The sequence below is a fragment of the Lepisosteus oculatus genome, chromosome 12 (genome assembly GCF_040954835.1).
Source record: "Lepisosteus oculatus isolate fLepOcu1 chromosome 12, fLepOcu1.hap2, whole genome shotgun sequence".
Classification (NCBI taxonomy): Eukaryota; Metazoa; Chordata; class Actinopteri; order Semionotiformes; family Lepisosteidae; genus Lepisosteus; species Lepisosteus oculatus.
In genome coordinates, this window is record NC_090707.1 from 33,973,734 (window position 1) to 33,996,226 (window position 22,493).

At 39.4% G+C, this 22,493-nt stretch overlaps 2 protein-coding genes across 2 annotated transcripts in view; both read right to left on the minus strand.

The window, feature by feature from the left end:
- Nucleotides 1-3,235: 3,235 nt before the first annotated feature.
- Nucleotides 3,236-4,899, minus strand: LOC138241977 (uncharacterized). The gene has a single exon (XM_069196433.1). The coding sequence runs from the start codon at nucleotides 4,671-4,673 to the stop codon at nucleotides 3,735-3,737; it is 939 nt and encodes a 312-aa protein (XP_069052534.1). The 5' UTR covers nucleotides 4,674-4,899; the 3' UTR covers nucleotides 3,236-3,734.
- Nucleotides 4,900-10,754: 5,855 nt separating this feature from the next.
- usp40 (ubiquitin specific peptidase 40) overlaps nucleotides 10,755-22,493 on the minus strand; it is a 35,063-nt gene continuing 23,324 nt past the window's right edge. Inside the window, exons 22-31 of the mRNA XM_015359379.2 lie at nucleotides 22,091-22,155; nucleotides 21,555-21,629; nucleotides 20,326-20,449; nucleotides 19,975-20,054; nucleotides 19,481-19,599; nucleotides 17,981-18,046; nucleotides 16,698-16,908; nucleotides 14,576-14,671; nucleotides 13,222-13,313; nucleotides 10,755-12,470 (exon numbers count right to left, since the gene is read on the minus strand). Of these exons, the coding sequence (XP_015214865.2) occupies nucleotides 12,356-12,470; nucleotides 13,222-13,313; nucleotides 14,576-14,671; nucleotides 16,698-16,908; nucleotides 17,981-18,046; nucleotides 19,481-19,599; nucleotides 19,975-20,054; nucleotides 20,326-20,449; nucleotides 21,555-21,629; nucleotides 22,091-22,155 (1,043 nt within the window). The 3' untranslated portion in view covers nucleotides 10,755-12,355. The remainder of the gene's footprint in view (nucleotides 12,471-13,221; nucleotides 13,314-14,575; nucleotides 14,672-16,697; nucleotides 16,909-17,980; nucleotides 18,047-19,480; nucleotides 19,600-19,974; nucleotides 20,055-20,325; nucleotides 20,450-21,554; nucleotides 21,630-22,090; nucleotides 22,156-22,493) is intronic.

Sequence of the window (22,493 nt, forward strand, 5' to 3'; positions counted from 1 at the left end):
GCACCTTAATGCCTTTACAATACCATAGTTACACTTTTCTCTATCTCTTCTTTGGAATCCATAGGTATATAACAATAATACACTTTATTTTGGATCATTTAAAATAACCACTATTCATTTGTGCATAGTACAGTGAAAAGTGTTTCTAATTAGTCTCTCAGGTGCAGCATATAAATAGAACAGCAGACAAGACAGTAGGATAGACAGTAATACAATAACAATAACAGTGTAAACAACAGTATGGTGCCAGTGCAAAATTGTCAAAAACTGTGCAAATACGCAAATAGAGAAAAGTATACAAACAGGAAAAAAACAATGCAAAAATAATACCCCGATTAATAAATAGTACAACTAGTACAGTTTTACTTTTTCTTGTTTGTGATAGGTCACTCTTGTTTATAGGGATGCATTTCAAGTGGAGTTATTTCAGAAAAGCTCTGCTATTTCATTTTAAAACGAATTATCACTTACGCGTGTATCATTACTATGGGATTTAGCGGAGAGCACATACTGTATATGCTGTTGTGTTCAAATAATGCCCCTAAGATATACTGTATGTTTTAGTCTAGAGATATTAGTGATGTTATTGGTGTCGTATATGCTTGCTTTTTGTGTTTAAAAATACTTGTCTTTCAAGCTTCTGCCTGTTTATTTCTCCACCACCAAACTGTCTTTATAAAAGTAAAGGAAACCATTAGACATTGCTTGGTATTCAATAACTATAGATGCCGGTAAGTAAATGTTAATCGCTTGTACTGATTTCAGAACTGCTTTAAATAATTTCCAAAATATTCTCTATAAAATTCTCACTGAATTTCTCCCGTCACAATGACATCATTCGTACGCAAACATTCCATTATTTCTTATTATTTATTTTATTTCTACCTTTTGTTTGGGACAGTCTTTTGAAAACAAAAACTCCAGTAAAGAATATGGCAAAACAAATTCCGACATGATGAAATATGAAAATGTGTTTTCCTACTGGTCTAGCCAATCGTTTTTTTTTTAAACTTGTCTTCAGCGTCTCGGAGAAATTCATCTCTCGTTCATTTGGAAGTCGGCCGGCAAGGAGGCTGTCCATAAGGAATTGTGGATAGTTTATGTGAGCACACCAGCCGCCATCATTATGAGAGAACCACATGTCTGGATAAGACGTGCCTCTGTAAGCAAGCAAAACCTGCCAAGCAGTGAGATTATTTAATGGCTGTGACCTGATGGTCAATTCTTCACTTCACATTGACATATTTCTATAAGGATCTTACTTCGTTTTCTCTAAAATTAAACAATTAAACAGGAAAGATGCCAAATGCAGTTTTTCACAACACATGTAGGATCCAAAACATCTCCATGTGTATTTTAGCCCATCCACAGATGTTGCAGGTAGCAATAATTCCAGTGCAAGCCCTGGTACTTTGGGAAGAGTCTTTAAAAGGATTTGGAAACAACTGAAACAGCAGTGCGACACTAGAGAAATGATTTGGAACATATACAATGTGACCACATTCTGTGTTGCAATTTTTTACTGTTTATGTATGATTTTTGTTTTGCACCAAATTTGCTCTCTGTATCGCTTATCACATAAACTCCTGTATTTACCTGTAGACAAGCCCGGTTCCGCTAGTATACAACTGCAATGTCAGCATGAAACCCCTAGGGGGCGTTATACACTTCCAGTACGTGTGGTTCTTCTGTTTAGAAAGGCAAAAAAAACAAGAGAAACTTTTTGTTGGTTTATTACGTTGAAGTATATACTGAAGGAGAATATAATTGTGCTTTTCCATCCTGTGTCACTGATTCTTGTGCATAGGGAACAGAATGAAAGGAAGAGGAAAAGGTCAAACCCAAGTTCAAGATAAAACTGAGGCAAGAGTCAAACATTTCTACAAACTTAGTAGAGAACAATTAAACTTGTAGAAATATTATTCCAATAAATAATAATAGCTTCAGTAACCAAGACAGCTCACCTTGCTGATGTTTCACAAGCAACAGGGTCGAAAAAGATGTCTTGGAAATGGACCGCACAAGTAGAACACGTTAGAACATTACCTGTGAAGTATGTTACAACAGGTGACATTAATACATTACAAAATGTATGACATTGATATCTTTATATCTCTTGTTTCATGTTGCATTTGGTGTGAATTCAACATTTGTTAATAGATGTTAAAATCTAGGGCAAAATTTTGTTTGTATTTTGTAACCAATTGATTGTACTCATTTCCAACTTTTGAATGAATGGTAAGAATTATATGGCAATACATTGTATAATTCCAAGATGATCATTTATGTCTGAATATTTCAGTGTAATATATGTTGTGGCAATGGCTCTGTGGAAAGATGGGTTGGCACAGGTGAAGCAGGCTCACACTGGTTTATTATGCTTTTTCATTCACAGAGGGGGATGCTGGTCATGGAACAAAATAACAGGATGAAAAACAGAGAGAGGGGCACACAGCCTACTGTAATTGGGAAAGGAGAGAGGTCATGGGACAGTCCAACACTGAGGTTGTGGAACTCCGCCAATAATTTTGAATTCCCTGCGAAAAAAAACTGGTGTATAGAAGTGAAGACGACAGTGAACAAAAAATCAGAATAAATATATCTTCCTTTAAGTATTCCGGATCTTCTGAATAGCATCTTAGGAGCAGGGCGATCTTTTTTTTGCCTTACGGTGCTTCTTTTCTGTCTCGTTCTATAGGACAGGAGAAAGCTGCCAAGCTCACACGCTGCTTTTTCATTTGTGAAGCTACAAAAGGCACAGACCAGTAAATCCTATCCTGTCCTGCACTGCGTTATGAAATAAACAAGACCAGCTCCATGACAAATGAAGAGTAATTACTATTCTGTTTAGTCTGTTGTGTTTCATTGATTCGGGGTGCTTTTGAATTACTTGTCTTGCTTCATTTTTTTAAATATACTATTAGCCGTTACCTGATTTAAAACATTGCTTTTTTGGTGACATTTCTTGTGTAAGAGATTGTGTGACTCCACCTAATTCAGTTCCACCGGAAGCTGGACTATACTAGGTTGGAAGCACAGCCTGAATTTGAACCAGGAATTTTCCGGATGCTTGTTTTAATTTCTAACAGCAGATTCTAATGTACAGTATAAAACATTTTGTTTTGTATGTAGAAAACATGCAAATGTCTTAAGGTATATCGTAATATTTATTACCTGTTGCATTCGAAATGTCAGAACTACAGTATGTAAATTTAGAAACAAACACAACACAAACTGCCAAAAATGTCGATACTTTTTATTCTTAAAGATTCTATTGCAAAACACATAAAAGAAGGATAACACATACAAAAGCAAAGTCTAAGTCATGTTATCTGAACTTGCAATTCATTTAATATTTTTAAATTGAAGGATTGTACAGCAAATTAAGATAATCTTGAAAATACAAGGATTTAAAATCACTTTTGCCCCACAAAATTACAAAGCTGTTTATTCAGCTTTTTGCCCATTATATTCCACACAGAATTAATTTTTAAGTATAAAGTTTGGTTAATCTCAGGATACCCTCTAAATGTTTCATTTTGCAACATTATATGATCATAATTAGCAAATACAATTGCAGAACCTCCAACGCACCACAAATGTTTAAAGCTAAAAATATACCTTGTCGATTTTCTGAAATGTGAATCCTCACGTTACAAATGACTTTTAGAGGCTTTTCCTATTTTTGTTATTTGCACACAAAATGAAAGAAAAGGCAAGACTAAACCATTGTTTCACACTTGCTTCAGAAGCAGGCCATACGGACGAATGGAGTCTCTCATGACATAGCCTTCTGGTATGAGCCAGTAATCACCAACATCGTGCGCAGCGCTGGCAGGTATGATCTTTCTGATCCGCGGATTCACTCTGTTCTGCAGAACGATCTTGTATTTATTTCCATTGCTGGCCGTGAACTCCTTGGCGTACCCAGTGGCCACTCGGATGTCGGGAGAGGAATAGACGCCACGTCCGTGAACTGCACCGGGGCCTGGTTTGTACTCTCCAGAGATGATGCCTTCAGATCCTTTCTCGCTTGTGCCATGATAGGACACTGGCCACTCTCCACTCGCAGAGGTAAGACGATACTCAGGGTCTCCAACTCCCAGCCACCTGTCTCCATCGGCATACTTGCTGAGAACTTTGACGGCGTATCGATACCATCCGCAGGGACGCTTGTATTCTTCTCCACCTCGGTAGAAGGTTGTTCCATTGTCGTTAATCTGGGTCAGGTCGTAGTCATACGGGGGATCAAAAAACTGGGATTCGTCGATGAAGACTTGACTCCCCACTATGTAGTATGGTCCGTCAGAACGATTGATGCTATATGCCTTGGTTTTGGTCCTGGAGGACAGTACTTGCACTGGATCAGAGAAGCGAAAGCTGGACTGGAGTTGAGGCATCAGCAGTTCTGCTGTTGTTTCCTCGGGGAGATCGATGTACTGCTTATTGCCTGAAAAATCACGGAAGCAGACAGCACCGTCCCTGCTGCGAAACGGTGCCGTTTGTCCGTCTTCATTGCTTAGCAAAGAGAATTTGTGAAGGGCCTTGATGTCTAGCATCTGGTGGGCTGGAGCCGTGAAGTTTGGATTGCCAGCTTTCTGTTGCCCATATGATTTTACTGGGACTCCCAGCACAGCAGAGAGAGCCTGAAGGCAGAGATCCTGATTAAACATGATGCTTTTCTTGCAGAATGGCAAAGATCGGTTCTGGGAAGTAACTCGCAAGAGTCCGTGGCCCTCTCTCAGTGATAAGAGTGCAGCTGTCTGGGAAGGACGGCAGAAGGGGAGTGTATCCAACGCTGAAGCCGTTTCAGCTTTATAGACGAAAGCAACTGATGACGATGCAAATTTCAAAGTTTCATATTGCGGGGGAGCGCACAAAAAATATCCCCTGAAGAAAATGTCTTAAAAGGAAACCGAAATTGAATTCATTTCCCTTATTTCACTAGTTTGCTTTGAGTGGAAATCATTTACTAACTATCCTGCTAGAATTCTGGGAAATTACGAACTGCAACTCGAGTGTGAGCTGGCTGCGCACCCAGAACATGAAGCAGGACCGAGAGTGCCTGCTATCTGCATAAGCCATGATTAACAAAATACAGAAGTACTTAATGTCTGCTTAAATAATGATTAAAGGAACCCTAGAATAGTCTTATAATTCTTACAGTTTATCACACACCAAGGCTAGCAGCCTTGGCTTTACACCATACAGTATATGGCATGGAGTTGTACTGGAACTGTTCTGGATGGGTTTTCTGTTTGTGATTTTGCATAAAAAGCGTCCTTTTGTATCAGGGAGTTGAGTCGGTGCTTCATCGGCTTTGACTCCTGCGTGCATAAGTTTTAAAGGAAATTCTGGCGTCATACACACCCGGATCGTGTCTCCTTTTGGTGGACACAACTCTATCTAGGTCAGATAGTGTCAAAACTTCCAAGTTACAGAGCTGATAGAAGTAAATGTGCATGATATTGTCTTATTTGTTTGTTATCAGAGAACTTTAACCAAGGCCATTAGATACATTTTATCACAAGGTTGTGCAGTATTACTTGCCAAAAGCTGGTGACTAACCTCACGTATTGATTTGCCACTTAATTACCTGGACCTTTTGTCTTGTCTTCATCTTGGGTTCTCCCTTTGCTCCACCATTTAACCCAATTTGGGATTTTCCATTGCCTTTTCTCTCTTTTATTCTAGTTTCATATTTGTGGATTTCTTTCTGGATACTTTTATAGGAGAAAATTTAATAGATATTTGTATTTAACGTGATACAAGCACTCTCCAGTTCTCCCTGAGCTGGCCATCTTACAATTTTGTCCCTCTTACATTATGAATCAAATTGTTAAGTACTGCAGTACCTGTATATCTGTGTCACATTGCTTATAAAATCCTTTTTGCTTACACAGGAAGTGTAGCAAATTCCAGTCACTCTGGAAGCAGAACAAGAAAGTAAAAACACAAACGTATGTTATAACAGAGACTTGTAAAAGGCATGACCTCTTGATATCTCTTGTTTAGTGTTGAATTTACCAAGAATTATTCCTTTTGTGAACTAATATTACAATTTAGAGGACCTTGTTCCAAGTCCGGTTCCAGCCTGTTCAGCACCACCACACAATCTGAGGTGTCGCTGCCTACTGTGTGGAAATTCATGGACATTGAGGCCAATAGTTTGTCACTCAGTCTTTGTCGATTGTCACCTGCTACAGTTTTTGAGCTGGGATGGCTCAAAGACCTCGAGAAAAGAGGAAAGCAGACAAAAAGAAAAAACACACCAAATTCTGACAGAAATGCTGGCCATTATACACATATTTAATGTAAATAAATCCCCAAGTCACTGTCGTATACCCACTTTTTGTCACTCCATGACATTTACTTACTGTACATGTCAAAACAGAAGACAAACCCCCTCTTCTTAAAAGTGGAGCAAGCCAGTAAAAACATGTTAGCTGGTTAGTTGGAAAGTCTGTTACATCGGGAAATGACTATGAAATTAAAGGAGAGTGAGAAAAGCCGTTAAAAACAAACTCATTGTTACGCAGTTTATGCTGTGACTTGTTACATTGGGACGCACAGAGCCTTAGAAAGAACCGATTCCGCACTGAAAATAAACTGTCACATAGAGTGAGATGCGTTTCTTGCCAATTATATTTTTTAAAAACATTGTATATATTTAAGATGATACAGGCAGTTTCCAGCTTTCCTCTTACAACAGTATGAGAGAATCTATGAAGTATAGCAGTAGGTTTGAATGTGCATTTAAAATCTCTTATCTGCTTATTATATCTTACTGCTGTTACATCTGCTAACAGAATTATGAGTTTCAGTCCTATTATTCTTGGAAATAGATCAAGAAAGTGAAAATGTGCTTGAATGTGTTAGAAAGTATGTTATAAGAGGAAATTGCAATATACATGACTACTCCATATCTCTTGTTTACTGTTGCAATTCCTCTGAACCATTTGTTAATAGATGTTACAATTTAGTGGCAAATTCAGTGGTTTGCTTATTTCTTTCATGACAAAATGAAGGTAACTAAAATTATTTCAAACTATTACTGGGATTTCAAAAGCAGAGTTCATTTTCTAATAGGGAGCATTTAACTTGTCAAAATGTCAAGTTTTTCCATGTGCCTGACATCCCAGGCACACAAAGTGAGGAGCACTTTAAGAAAAAAAGGAGCGGAAGGTTTAACATTTGCTTCTCGTTACTTCAATTGTGACCTTTCTGATTACTGTGCCAGTAACTACATTGCAAACCTTAAAAAGAGCTGATGCCACAATGAAAAATAAAAACAAAAGAAGAGGTTGGGTGTTGTTAAGGCTCTTCAGACAGAAATGTTTTTGCTTCGTTCTCTTTACACTCAGAGTGGAAATAACCACTCCTTGACCTTTGCAGTACTCGCTCTCACACAGCTCAGCCTATCAAAAGTTTACCTACAGCATGTGCCAAAAATAAACATTCTCTGTTAGCCAGATTAAGAGTTCTATCACGACAACAATTTAAATGGAAATTATTGATTTACACAGCAATTCAATAACCTTCTCAAAACCTTGCAGTGGAGTGTGTTTTATTAGCATTATGATGACGGAAGATCATTTATAAAAGAGAGGAGGCTGTTCAAACATCTAGCCCCGTTGGCAGTTAGTAGCTAATTGAGCCAAGTATCTAATCCTGCAGTTACTTGAAGGAAACCAGGGTACCAACTTCTAACATGCCTGGGGTGGCTTGTACCACACTACCAGAAACACTTTGGTGAAAGAAATTTGTTTTAAATGCACATCATGTAGTTTCCACTAAGTTGTGTTTCTCTGTTTATTCTGAAGAAGTCCACTGAGTTCACTGCATCAGTGTCTTTTAGGATTTTACATATTTGCATCAAGTGCCCTCATAGTCAAAACCTAAAAGTGTCAGTTCCTTCAGTCAGAACTTTCCTTAAGCACTGGAATTTATCTTCTTACTGTTCTATAGACCTATTCCAGAGTAACAATATATTTTGCTTAGCATGATGAAAATAATTATGTACAGTAATCTCAATGAGGCCTTACTTCTGCATAAAACAGTTTTAATATAAAATATGCCTTTAACTACATACTGCAATATCACATCGCAAGATTTTCTTTGTGTTTGTGTTGCATTCTTATGGAACATGAAGAATAATTTCAGATCATGAAACCTGAAAGTGTCTCCTTTCTTCTTTATTTTTTTATTTTCTTGTAAGAAGAACCTTGAACTGCAAGGCAACGCTATTGAGATTGTACATAATGATTAGCAGTAAAAAAAGCAGAAGTGAAATACTCAGTTAAATATCACATCTTGACAAATATATTTAAGTTGAATATTTAATAACATTTTGTATATATAAATGAGATGAAATAGGCACTTTCCAGATCTCCTCTTAAACTGGTATCAGTGAAGTACAGTGGTAGGTTTACATCTGCATTGCATTGTATTTAAATTATCTTATCTGATTATATAGGAATTTGAATCATTCATAGTCCAAACATTCTTGGAAGTAGAACAAAAAAGTAAAAAGAAAATATGGTAGCAGGAAAATATGTTACAACATGAAATTGCAAAACACATGACACTTTGACATCTTAAGTGTTGCACCCTGAATTCAATTTAAAAAGATAACAATTTAAATACTAATTTAGCCTTTCCTTAATTTCTTTTCTAATACAATAAATGTAACTAAACTGATCTCAACCTCTCCATTACTTGGTTGTGTTAGGCGGAGTAATATCCCTAAAAAAGTTTTTTGGCCTCTGAAAATCCTTTCCCTGTGTCTGACATGACAAACTTAAATTAAAATATAATAATAATAATAATTGCTTACACTTATATAGCGCTTTTCTGGACACTCCACTCAAAGCGCTTTACAGGTAATGGGGACTCCAGATGGAGTATCCAGAAAAGTGCTATATAAGTGTAAGCAATTATTTAATTATAATTATTATAATTATTACTTGTCTGTAACAGAGGATTGGAATGCTCTTATTTTCTATTTTACAGCAGGATTACGGTATTGCAGCCTGATCTCATTCTATCTCAAAAGTCAAGCAAGGCTTATTCTGGTCTTTACTGAAATGGGAGAGCTGAAATGAAAATCAATGGCCTTTTTCACCATGACCAGATGTATTCACTCTAGCATGACAGAGATGCCGCAACATTCAGGACCATTAAGTATTGATTAATATTGGCCTTGCCTTTTAAGGGGAACGTGTGTGTGGCCAAACCAGGCCAGCAAAATGTGTCCCACAACATTAGAGAGCCACCAGAACACTTTCCTGCTTGAGCTAAGCACCGAGAGTTGTAGAGTTAATTAAATTGAGGTGCCGCCCACACTGTACACTCATCCTTTTGTTGACAATTTAGGGAAAGCTGTTTCATCAGACCAGATCTCAATTCTCCACTGCTCACTCGATTGCCTCTGCTCTTTGCAACACTGGACTCATATGCTCCCTCTCCAGACTGGCTCAAGAGCTAATAGAAACTCTCTGCTTTATATGCTGCTATACCAGCCAGAATTTGGTGGCTGATTAGAGATAAACAAAATGTAGAAAGAGTTTGAATAACAGGAAATGCATGCTTCAAATTATTTTAAAATTACATTTGGTGAGTCTAAAACATCATGTGTGTTTACAGGAGGGCTAAGAGATAGCAGCAGTTGTTCTAAATCTGTTCTGCTTTCATAAGAAAATGTAATCAACCACCATTCTTGGAAATGGAGAAAACATGAAAACACATGTTAGCATGGTACTAGGAATGCGTGTTAAAACAGGAAATTCCACCATGTTCAAGATAAACTATTTGGAAATAAAATCTGTTTGCAGCTGTACCGTTATTTTTACACGGATTTTAAAGTACAAATACCTGTCAGGTGAAAGTCAGGGATACATGCTGTACAATAACTAAGGATTTAATTCTGATTTATTATGCATGTAAACACTGCTAAGGGGGAAGCAGAAATTCACTGTGCTGAAGGTGGAAACAAGAAATTCAAGTACTGTATAAGGAGTCTTTCGTAGCTTCAGTTCAGAGAACATTTCAACGTGATTTAAGAGCTCTGAGATCGAGGACTTCTGTGCTGTAAGAATGAATCACATCATGGCAGATGCATCATTAATTGACAGCAGGTATTGTGAAAGATTTGTCCCGTGGGTTTCAAATTTTAGATAATCCTTAAGGAATGCCTAGGAAGAGCCAAAGAAACTAAATCAACAAAAACTCACCTGTTTAACTTGTCTATGTATTGTAAAGCAAGGCTGGTGCACTGCTGTTTCAGAATGGTAACTATGCTTCACCCATGCAGGTCAAGAAGTGGAAAATTACGTCATTAAATCAATTATGAGAGAATTTTCCATAGGCAATGTTGAGCAATTCCAGAATGGAATTTAGTCAGTATCAAGCAGGTGTTTTTTTCCAAATATAAAACATGATGTGTTAATGTACTGGAACACCTTTACATACTTTTCTTCTGCTTTGATTTTTGTGCAATGAACTCGAACTACTGTACATTAACTAAAGTCCTTTAAAAATTGCACACATTGGAATGTAAAAGAATTCCAACGATTGTGTATTGGTGTTGGTGGGTTTAATATATCACCAAAACCAGTTCATTAAAAGAAATGGCAAACTGCTTATTTCTGAAGAGTTGGCGATTCTCACAGACCCGATTCAGGCTTCTGTTAATGCTGGAAACAAGCTGGGAAGACCTTCACATTTCAAAAACACAGTGACCCTCACACAGACTCTTCCAAAAATGTCAGATTGGTTTTTAATTTTGTTTTCATAAAACAAATATGCAAACGTTAACAAAACCCATATTTCTGTAGTAAATCAATTTTTTTTCCTGATTTTCACAAAATAAATGAAAAATCCTGAGATGTTCAATTGGATCAGCATGCCACTGCAGTTTAATACGGGGCAATTCATACTTCCAGATGCCACTGCAAAGCTGTGCTTTCTTCTATCTATTTTTTACATCATTTTAAGAACATTGAAGCAGGCTGCATTTATTTACACAACAGAAAGAATCTGTACAAAAAATAAGAAAATAGCCATTTTTCCTACGATTTTCTCAAGCCAAACATTTGATAGTAGAGCTCTGTTTTTCCTGCACCAGCACCACAGTTGCTTTCACTTCATGTGCTTGTCGACTGAGCAGCGATTAAATGTACATTTTCAGCCATAAAGCTCTGTGGAGATGTGGCGTGCCTGGATACCTCAATCTCACGTCCAGCCCAACTACATTAAGATGATTTTACAAAGCCTTACTACAACATGATCAGACACCACAAAGAGTATCCTGAAATGGGATTTATTGTCATTAAGAAAAAAACGAACTTAAAATCATCCCATCCTACTCCCTAAGCTTCAATACAAGCAGATAATACAGAGGTACGTGACAAACCTACATTTTGTCATTAAAGTACAAAATATTTTGTTTGTAGTATCTTTAAGCCAACCGTTTATGATTGATTCTTGTTGTTAACATGTATGTACATTTTACATAAAAAACTAAATTCCTATTAATCAACTGCTACTTTTGCCGTTTGATCTCTAATGACTATTAGGGTACAAAATTAACTGGCACCTGGAAACCAGTCAGTTACTTGTTTTTGTTTGTCAAATTGTGTTGGAAAACTGCTCAGCATGTTAACACTAGGCATAATTAAGCACATGATAAATACTTATAATAGCACTTCATAACCACAGATTGTACTACGACTTTAATTGCATAGTTATAGTATGTTTGAGCAGGGAGTTATCAGAGTTCATTTAAAAGCTGCTTAAGTGTCGTTGAGTGACCAACCAGAAGAGTCCTGAAGTCTAAACTGTCCCTGCATCAACAGGTATGTCCCTTTACAATTTTTGCTACCTGTAAATGTTAGGCCTTGCTTATATTTATGTCTCCAACCCTGGCCCTAGGGAGCCCCAAAGCAGCAATTTTCATTAGTAATCATTAAATCATCAGTTCCTCAAGATCTGAAATAGTGATCAGCTAAACACATCAGCCCCTAAAGACCAATTTCCCTTAACTGAACAAATGAACAATGTACTTGCCCAGCTTATCGATAACGTCCATGTGTCCTTAACCTAAAAACACAAGTGGTTTAGGGTGACCTAGAAGACTAACCGCTCTGCTAATCCATCTGGACGTCTGCTATGGTTGGCGCCATTTCACCTCTTCGGGGAAACTGCACAATCGATCAAAGCCAGGCACAAACCAGGTGGAGAGTGTGGAAAATATTGTTGCTTGACACAGGAAAAGCGACCAAAGGAAGATTTTTAAAAAAAAAAAACCCAAACACACATCATATGCGTCGACACCTTAACAGATGAGAAGTCACTGCTATCTAAAAACTCCAACGTTGATGGAAAGGGCAACTTCGGGCTTCCTGTTGCGTCCAGAAGGCTTCCTCTCTGGGTAAGGCTCTGCGTTCTGAAAGCTGACCCTCTTCCCACTGCTGTAGAGAGATAACAATGAGCTAAAAAAAGACTGGTGCATCTTTCTTCTAGGATTTGTGCCATTTCATATTTTTTTTAATTATTCCAATCAGTATTTTATCGTCTCAGCTTACATTTACAAGAAGATAAGAAAGGTTACAAATGCGAAGAGGCAGTTCAACACATTCAGTGGGCAAACTGGGAGTCTGCCTACATATCCTCCAATCTCTCCTGTCTGATGTGGCACAGTTATTCAAGGTCCTCATTGGCACTGATAAAACCAACCCAGTGGATGTCTTTGAAATGAAGAGGGCCCACGTGGAAACTATGCGGACGTGCATTTAAAACCGAGAACACAAAGCATGTCGTGACGCAAAGAGTTGTGGGAGTGTGGAACAAGCTACCCAGCCATATTGTGGGGTAACTGCCACTCAAGATTCCTTCCTGAAAATCCTGGATGAGATGCAGAGATTGATAAGCTACCAATTACCAAACAGCCTGGACAGGCTAAATGACCTCTTCATGTTTGAAAAGCGCATGAAGTTTAGAAAAGCTTAGGAGCACCAAATCACTTAAAAAAATATTGTGGGCCTGTTATCGGTGAGGAATACTTGGATATTTGGAAATTAGAGTGTCAAAAGACTACAATGGGAGAGGATCAATCATGAAGGAACAGCTATGTTCTTCATCTCAGGCTACAAACCCCTAAAACGTAACAAGGACAGCAATGTAAAATGTAAAGAGTGGAGATCACAGGCTTGAATAACCTACTTCCTCTTGTTTTCCACTTCCTGCCTGAGCTGCTGCTTCCCAATGTCATCTCGAAGCGTGCTGAAGTCTTTATTCTGGTCTATGAGAAGATTCTGTTACGTGAAAAGACACTTGTTACTTTTAACTACTGTTCTGCACCCTGATGGTCAATGCAGGTTAAAGAAAAAACAGGAACAAATAATTATTATAAAGAACCGCTGATGTGAAACCTATATTAAAATACAAATTAAGCAACCACTCTCTTTCTTGGAATGATCAAGGCGATTTTTAACACAGGTGCCTGATCCATAGCCATAGAACTTTATTTTGTAAAGTGCTCAATAATGTGCCTCCACTAAACATTATCAGGCTGCTTTAAGTGCCAATTTCAAGCAGTTAAAAGACAATTTAGTTGAATAACCTCAAAGTAACCTTAATACTTAACTATTGAATATACATATAAAGTATTATGTAAAGCAGGTTTGCTTTCATTAAGTTTTGGAGTTAGCATACTGTACCTCATACATGATTTTTGAATATACATACAAATTAAGTTTTGGAGTTAGCACACAAGTAAAAAACACAGGTAACCTGTTAAAATGATGTGTCACTTAAAAACTATTTCCCAAAATGTTTAGGGTAAAACAATGCAGTTCAAGTAACAGAAATGTTAAAAAATCAACAGTTATTGGAGAACACTTAGAAATATGAAGAATTGTTTAAATTGTAATGCTTTATTGCAATTGCTAGATCTACTGCACTTCCCTAACAAAGATGTGAATTAGGTGACATCATGCTAATTAATGGATGACTGGTCACAAGGTGAATTCTCCCTGCACTAACAGAAACAAAGGTTTTCCACCCATCCATTTTCTCACCATTTCTCCTAAGTCAGCCGGAGCCTATCCCAGCAAGCAATGGGCACAAGGCAGGATACACCCTGGGTGGGACAATGTTCCTTCTAAGGGCATGTGGTTCGACAGACGCACGCACACACACACCAAGGGGGAAATTTCACAGGAGCCAGTTAACCCACCAGCACGTCTTTGGACTGTGGGAGGAAACCAGAGCACCTGGAGGAAACCGATGCAAACACGGGGACAACATGCAAACTCCACGCACATGGCACCACAGATCCAGAACTAAACCCAGGGCCCATTACTGTGAGGCAGCAACGCTAACAACCATGCCACAATGCTGCCAGAAAGAAGTGTTATGAGCAGGAATGACAACAGAAAAAAAATTGCTATTGCAGTTTCTAACAAAGAACTGAAAATAGAAGTATAAAAATTAGTACAGCTAAATTACATTACCGATAGCTTTGTCCCTGGACACATTCATAATGCTTCTGGCTGAATTTCAAACAGAACATTACCTTGACCCCTATGACATCCCCATCTTTTAGGTGAAAAGGTGCCCCCAGCAAATTCTCTAACTTTTTCTTCTTCTTACGTTTGGATACCTGCTGGCTCTGAAAAAAACAAAACAAGCACCTATTGTAATTTAAGGCGATTGGTGCACAACATGATTTTTTCACTGTGCGTGTGCAGCCTGTGGACTTCGTAAACACTTTCAAACCTTTGTTTCCCCAGAGGTAACCTGTACATTATAAATTGAAAGAATTTGTTTCTGGCCATACAGCTACAAAAGAATGTGCAATAATGAAAGTTTAACTTTGGAAGTTTCAAATACAGTATGTGAAAAGCCACAAAGTCAATCGAAAAGCTCACAAAGTAACTTAACAGACGTAAGCTGGAAGCTGGTGGTTAGAATCACAGATAAAAGCAGCTGAGGCTGGGAAAAGGGAACTTGAACGCTGGGAAAAGAGGTCACTGACAGGAGTCCTGCGTCTGTGCTTCCAAGTTTAAAACAAATACAGTCGATTCACAGCCCACGAAGTGTCAACTTAATGTGGTGGCTCCGGAAAATGGAAAAAAAAAAATGAAGAAAATGCTTTATTCTGTGAAACATTTGTCATGCACACCTATGATAGCAAGTTAGTAAGCCTATACAGTCGTCTTATTTACTTTTATACTTAAATATCTTGAATTACCATAAGCGATTAATAGGGTTTTTCTTATAAGTGTTATAGGGTAAAATCTGACTATTGTGAATTTGGGTTTATGTTCTACTCAAAATCCCTAATTTGTCAGTGCCAGATCTAATCTTGACCCATTCTCTGCAGCTTTCCTTCTCCAGACTGACGCACAAAGCTGTCCCAAACCTGTTACTAAGACTTATTCTTCTAGTTTCAAGACCAGTCACCTAGGTCCCAAAGTTTCGACAGCGGTGCTGAGCAGTGATTAGGGGGTGCTGGGGGCTGTTCGTTCTCACCTGAAGCCTCTTTGAAAATAAAGGTCTAAATAAAAAAAAACTGAACAGCAGTAAGATCACAAATGGGAGAAGGTCACTTGGCCCGTTTGGTTATATTTCTCCCAGCCAATACTGGGACCAAAACTCACCATGTGTGAAGCACCCCTGCATTAAAAGACAATTTTAAAGCACCGGTATGTGTCGATGCCCCGACTGAGGGGATGGAGGCTTCAGTGTGAGGTTAGCAAGAACCCGAAAATGACACAAAAAAGGGGGCAAAAACAATTATAAAAAGAAAAAAGAAAAATGCGTCACTGTACACCCTGACATCCAGGCTGGGCCTACCCTATTTTGCGGGGTCCAGTCTGGGGAGGAAAAAGAACCGCTTAGCGCACTGGTGACCAGACTGGACTTAACCGGATTCCAGCCTGGAAGAGCAGGGAGCGCAGGGCCAGCACAAAATCTAAACTCGACGTGCGAAAAAGGTCAGCCTGACACACGACGGGACAGGCAAAAAGAAAAAAGAAAAACCATGGAAAAACAGCGGCCTTACGCCCGAGTACAATCCGGGACTGCCGGTGGACGTTCCTCCCCTTCCTGGGGGGTGCCCTGCTCGTCCCTCCCGGAGGGGAGGGTGTCCAGTGTGCTTTTAAAGAGCCCTCACACCTGTGGCTCATCCCCAGGCAGCCGGAGCAGCTGGGACTACACAGGCTAACACTGAACAAGCCCCCCCCTTGCGTAATGCTATACAATCAAATGGAATAGTGACGCGCGGTTTGGTGTTTTTTTGGGGGGACCTGCACCCACCCGCCGGTTGTGAGAAACGAACCCGGGCCCGCCCGACCCCCCGAGTAAACCCACCCCCGCCCCCATGGGTGCGAGTCAACCCGGGCATCACTACAATGTAGTCTGTGTAAAAAAAAAACTGGAGCATCAGAGAGAGCCCAGGGGGAACAGGAGGAGAGCATGCAGACTAGATACAGACAGGCAGGCCTGCATGCATGGAAGGAATCAAATGGATATGGAATTAACAGAGGGGCTCAGGAGCATCTCATCTGCTTTCCGTGCACAGTCTAAATGTGAGAATATTGAGAAGGCGGGCTGGCCTAATCTCACAATGTAAGGGACAAAAGCAGTTGACCGACGCATTACAGTGGAAACCAGAACCGCAGGTCTCGTCTTACCCAGCTGGACACCACCATCCACTCGTACTTGTCTGGGAAGTATTTGGCCACTTCCACCTTGTCGAGGGGCAGCGCGTAATGGCTGGCAATGGCCTGGCGCAGCGCCCGGGCTGTGCACTCCTTGGCCGTGTCCCATACCAGCTCCTCAGCCGGGTAGTATTGGCGCTGGGCCGGCACGCCCATTTGCACTCTCAGAAGCAGCTCCTTAAGACTACCACAGGGCACTGGTTAATAACACTGGCTTTACGAATACAACCTAACTGTGATGCTATGCAAAACAAACACGTATCATCCAACCACGTTCAAACCTCTTTATCCAATACAGGTTTCCTAGCAAGCAATGGGCGCAAGACAGGGTACACCCTGGACTGGACGCATGCCCATCGCAGGGCAGAGACACAGAAGCAGACCTACAGTACACACACCCACACACCAGGGCCAATTTTCCCAGATGATAATTAACCTACTTGCATGTCTTTGGACTGGGGGAGGGAAACCAAAGCACATGGAGAAAACACCTCATTAACATGGGGGATGAACATGCAAACTCCACACAGAGAGCACCCCAGGTCTGGAATTGAACCCAGAGCACCCAGAATCTCATTTTACAACAGCTTACTTCTGCATGACCACACACTCCTAGTGATACAGTTAAGAAAAATCTTAAGATGAAGGAAAGATCATAATATAAAAGTAAGCTGCATGTATTGGAGAAAGCTTAATTTGGTTTTTCAAAAAAAATGTTTCCATCAAGCGAACTCAGTGCTCTATTATTCAATACCACACACTAACAGGTAATTGTTGTGTTCAGGATTTTTATTCTAAATAAAGTATTAGTTTTGCGTTATGCTAGCAACACACAGATGGCCAAGTAACCTGTGAAATACAGGTGCGCCAAAAAAGAAAAAAGAAGGTGCATTTAATTCTTTGTGTTGATCACATCTCTGCAACATCCGGACCAAAAGTGGAAAATAGTGCTGCCTCTCATGAGCTAAAAAAATAGCTGTCTTATTCATAATAAAAATGAAGACATCTTAAAAGTCTCAATTTTACATACAAAACAATGGTATTTACCAGCACGATAGATTAAAAACAGAACCTAGAAAAGTGGTTAGTTTTCAAGGAAAATTTCATAAATATAATTGTGCTAATATTCTTGTATACTGAGTACGTGCAAATACACAAATACTCTATAACAAATATTAAGCCTGGGTCTAGACCAACAATTTTATAGCTCTTAGTTTAATGAAAGCAGCTTTTTTAAATTTTTGTTTACAACTTACCCAAGGTTTTCTTCTTTGCAAAGACGCTGGACACAGATTTCAGTCCCACTTCCTAATTTTAAAGTGCTGTTTAATTAAAAAAAGGGAGAAGAAACCTTCAATCAAAGGCTGTTTTAGATTCACCTATGTGTACTTTGTTCCATCTTGGGCTCATATTGTATCTTGCTGGTGGAAAAAAGAAAATATAACCACAAGAAAGGCACTAAATTAGCTTAAAGACTTTATTAAGATACTGGCTGGTCAAGTGGAATGAGGATGACCAGCCAGTATCCCAGAGGATGATGAGAAAACAAAGAATGCCATCTTCCATTTGGATATAAGTGACTTACAGCAACATCAGAAGACGATTTCAGGATGTGTTATTGAAACACAGGACAATCTCTGAAGATGGAAAATAGTGAATTCAGGAACTGTAGGAGGCTAGCATTGAAAGTTTCAATGTGCAAGTTATATTTGCTAGGCAAAATGGCATCAAACTAAATAAGGGCAATAATTATGTGTATTTAAATCACCAGATGAAAACCAGATGCCTTAATTCAAGAGAAAAACAATCTTCCTGCAGCACTGAGCATAATAATAAGAAATATGAAGATAATAAGATAACAATAATAAACTTTATTTATATAGCGCTTCACAGAATGACAACAACAATAAATAAAAAGAATACACAAGATAAAACACAATTACAATACACAGAGGAGACTATGGATGGTGGTACAAAGTAAAATAGGAGTGGAGGGATAAAGAATGGAACCAGTTAAGTAAAGGCTTTTCTGAAGAAGAAGGTTTTGAGTCTGGATTTGAAGGAGTTTAGAGAAGGTGACTCTCTGATATCCTTGGTGAGAGTGTTCCAGAGCTTGGGGGCATAGCAGGAGAAGGCTCTGTCACCCATAGAGTGTAGACAGGCTTGGGGGACAGTTAGGAGACCAGAATTAGAAGATGGGAAACTGCCCGTTTCCATAAATAAAAAGCATCTGACTATTGTGCTCTGCCTTTACTATAGTATGGATTATTATTACTACTAACTTATTTGCTTATTACTAATGCTTTCATCCACATAAACTCACATTTGTACCCATTTAGACATCTGCAGATATTCCTGCAGAATTCTGGCTGACGTATTTGCTCAAGGGTACAACAGCAGTTCTGCCCTGCCTGGGATTTGAACCTGCAAATCTGAACCTTTCAGTTCGGAGTCTAGAACCCTAACCACTGCTTCTCAGTGCCACCTCCATTCCACGGTACTGCTGTGACACGCTTGGAACAATAAAATGAAGAAGGAAGCGATACAGTAGCGTCTGGCAACATTGTACAGCCTATATTAAACTTTACATAAAAAATGTGGTCTTTTAATCAAACTATGGCCGGTGTTGTGTGTGCACACTATAACATGACCAAGGGCCAAAAAAATACTACAAGAGGAGGGCATTCGACCCTTCTAGATCTTTTGACTTTCTTGTAGTTGACTCATCCAGGTGTTTCCTGAAAAACGCCACTTACTTGATCGGCTGCTGATTTCCCCTGAGGATCTTGGCTGGTCGTTTGCCTTCCAGCACCCAGACTCGGAGAAATTCGGACGATGGCACACACAGATTCTGGAAGTTTGGCAAGGTCATGACCTGCGACATACCCAAACAAAGCAAGGAAATACAATTTGGGGAACTTATTTCACTTCAGCCACTGGTTTGCAATAGTTTTTGCACACACATCGCAGGATCCACATATAAACTAAAAATAAAATGGATGCTACAAGCATGCAGTTTTCTATCATGTGTGTACCTTGAAATGGTTGGTTAAATGCCAAATTAATAGTTTGCTACCGACCAGACAATTCTTTTGTGCTTTTTTCCACCAGGAAAGTTGAAAAGTGTGCAAAAGGCAAAGTCTAACTGCCATTAAAAAAACAAAGTAACAGTGAGGTCTGTTTGTTTAATGATGTACTTGATAGGCTTGTACCCTCTATAGATCTCCATCAGCTTCAAAGTAAGATATACCTGCATTTTGAGATCTTCCAGGCTGGCTTCTCCTGAGATCTCAACAAGTCCCATAAACTGAAGATGCAATTCCAATGCGTCTACAGACCAAAGAAAATCTCATCACAGTTCTGACCAACACTCCTCAATTAGACCACCATAGATCCCCAAGAGCATAGTTATTCACTCCTGTTCCTAGAGGCCACAATCCACTAGGTTTTAAAGGTAACTTAAAATCCTCAATGAATAACAACCTGGAAACACAATTTAAATTGCTTTCTTATTTAAAAACACTTAACTCACAGCTACAAGCACTTTCAGGATACAGATGTTCTAAAAGTTTCAACAGGAGCTCCTGAAGCGAGTTCTTACCTGCAGTGGAAGTGCCCAACGACAATTCTCCTATTTGCTCCGCAACATGATTGATCTGAGGGTCTTGCTGGCTTAAGGAAATGCTCGGCTCTCCATACAGCCAGACCGGTAACCTCAAGAAGCCCTGCAGCATGGGAGAGGAGGAGAAGGTGACAGGGATTTGGGAATGCTCACTCTTGTTCAGAGTGTGGTGTGACCGAGCCCTACAATCCACAGATTGCCGATTCCACCTAGGCCATTTCGTTAGCCGGCTGCGTTCAGCGTTTCCCGAAATGTGATGCACGGATCATTGAGCAATGCTGAAGCTGGATCTTGGGGCACTGAACATAGGTAACTAAGACCTACTGGGCACTTGGAAACTGGCAGTGATGCCACTGAGAAACATGCTGGTCACAATTAGTGCCCAACGTATCCATTGTCAAAAGGTGAATTGGTGGCGCAGAACCACAGTACAGGGGTTGTAGCAGTAAGTCAAACAGAGAGAGATTCCAAACAGTCAAGATTTTAAATGAAGAATACCATCGTCTCCCTAAGATCAAGGACATGAAATAGAAAATGGCACTGCTTCATTGTGAAAGAAATTGGGTTTCCATCTTCCTGTGGAATCATCTCAATTACTTTTTCAGAAAGGTCATTGTAACATGTTATAATAGCAAAACTAGGGCCTTACAGAACCACAAGCTTAACTCCTTGTCATGTAGAGGCCCATCAATTTTTTTCTTTTACATTTGATCACTCAGGTGTTCTTAACTATAATGGATCGTGTATTGACTTCATTGAATAACCAGTCCTTAACAGGGGGAATCCTATTCAGAAAAGCATGACAACCTTGTCATATTTAAATGTATACAGAGCTTGATCTGGAAGCCGGTCCAGGCTATGGTCTAAACTTAGGCAGCTTCTAAATAAGTACAGGATGAGTGCAGACCACGGTACTGGAATCCTTATTTAGACTAACAAAGGTATGAGCTACATTCTCATATAGCTGGGCATCAGAATTCATACTTCATGTTGATGTTTAAATGAGTCTTTTGCCACAAAACCCCCTTTTGGTTCTGTATGTAAATATATGCCGCAACACCGAGAGGAACATAATTTATGGGAGGTCTTTTAACTAGGCACTGACTCGCGCTGCAACTTCCTGTGTTACTCGTTTAGAAAAGGACAGGACTCAGCGCTGCTAGAGTGAGGCAGATGAGGAACTTATTTTCCCCGGGGAATTTATCTACCTTCGGTGGGAGGCGGCCCTCTGTGACCACCAAGGTGTCTCCACTTCTGACCTTCAGTTTGGCGAGTGTGGTGTCCTGGAAAAGAGGAGGAAATACACCTGAACACAGGTGGGACAGAGGCCAAGACACCTGTGTGCTTCACAGCCTGTACCGGATTTGCCTTACCCACTAGTACATTGTATGAACACCCTAGTCTTCCTTTCTGTTATTTATTATGGCGACACTTAAAGCAGGGTAAAAAGAGAACGAGTCTTAATTTTTTCAAGTGGCATCTGGAAGAATTAATCATACGTGCTGGGCTGAATGTGAAAACTATACATTGCCCCCAAAGCAGTTCGCGTATTCCAAGACATTTTTAAAAAGAACAAACTGTCTGAGCTAACATATTGCTCAAGATTAGTTCACTGAACATGAACAGTCATCAGAATAAACTAAAAAGTGAAAATACTTCATCTCTTTCTCTCCATCTAATGAAGGATGTAAAAACAGCTAAAGAATAAACAGCTACTTCAGCAACCCATGACGTATGTACTCACCTCTTCATTAAGTGGATCACCAATTTCATAGCACCAATCTACCTTTCTGAGGTGCCAACATTCCCCTGCAAAGAATAAGACCATACACACAGGCACATCAAGATCGGTAATTTAGAATAAGTGAAGGGTGCTGAGGCATAAGACATAATTGCAAAAGACATCACACAATCCTTTTAAATCACATAATCTGTTTTTGCATTATAAATACGAAAGTGTCTGTGGAAAAGCTACAGAAGACCTTGTGAAACAAGTCATAATATATTACTACTTTGGCCCTGTGGAGAATTATGTTGAGAAGCCCATATGAAGGCATTCTTAGCCGACTGATATCTTTTGGGAAGAAGAAAACTAAGGGCTAGAAATCGCACACATAAAAAAACAAACTAATTTCAACGCATTTGAA

Coding starts and splice junctions, on each gene's coding strand:
- LOC138241977 (XM_069196433.1), bottom strand. CDS start 4,673: ATGTTTAATCAGGATCTCTGCCTTCAGGCTCTCTCTGCTGTGCTGGGA.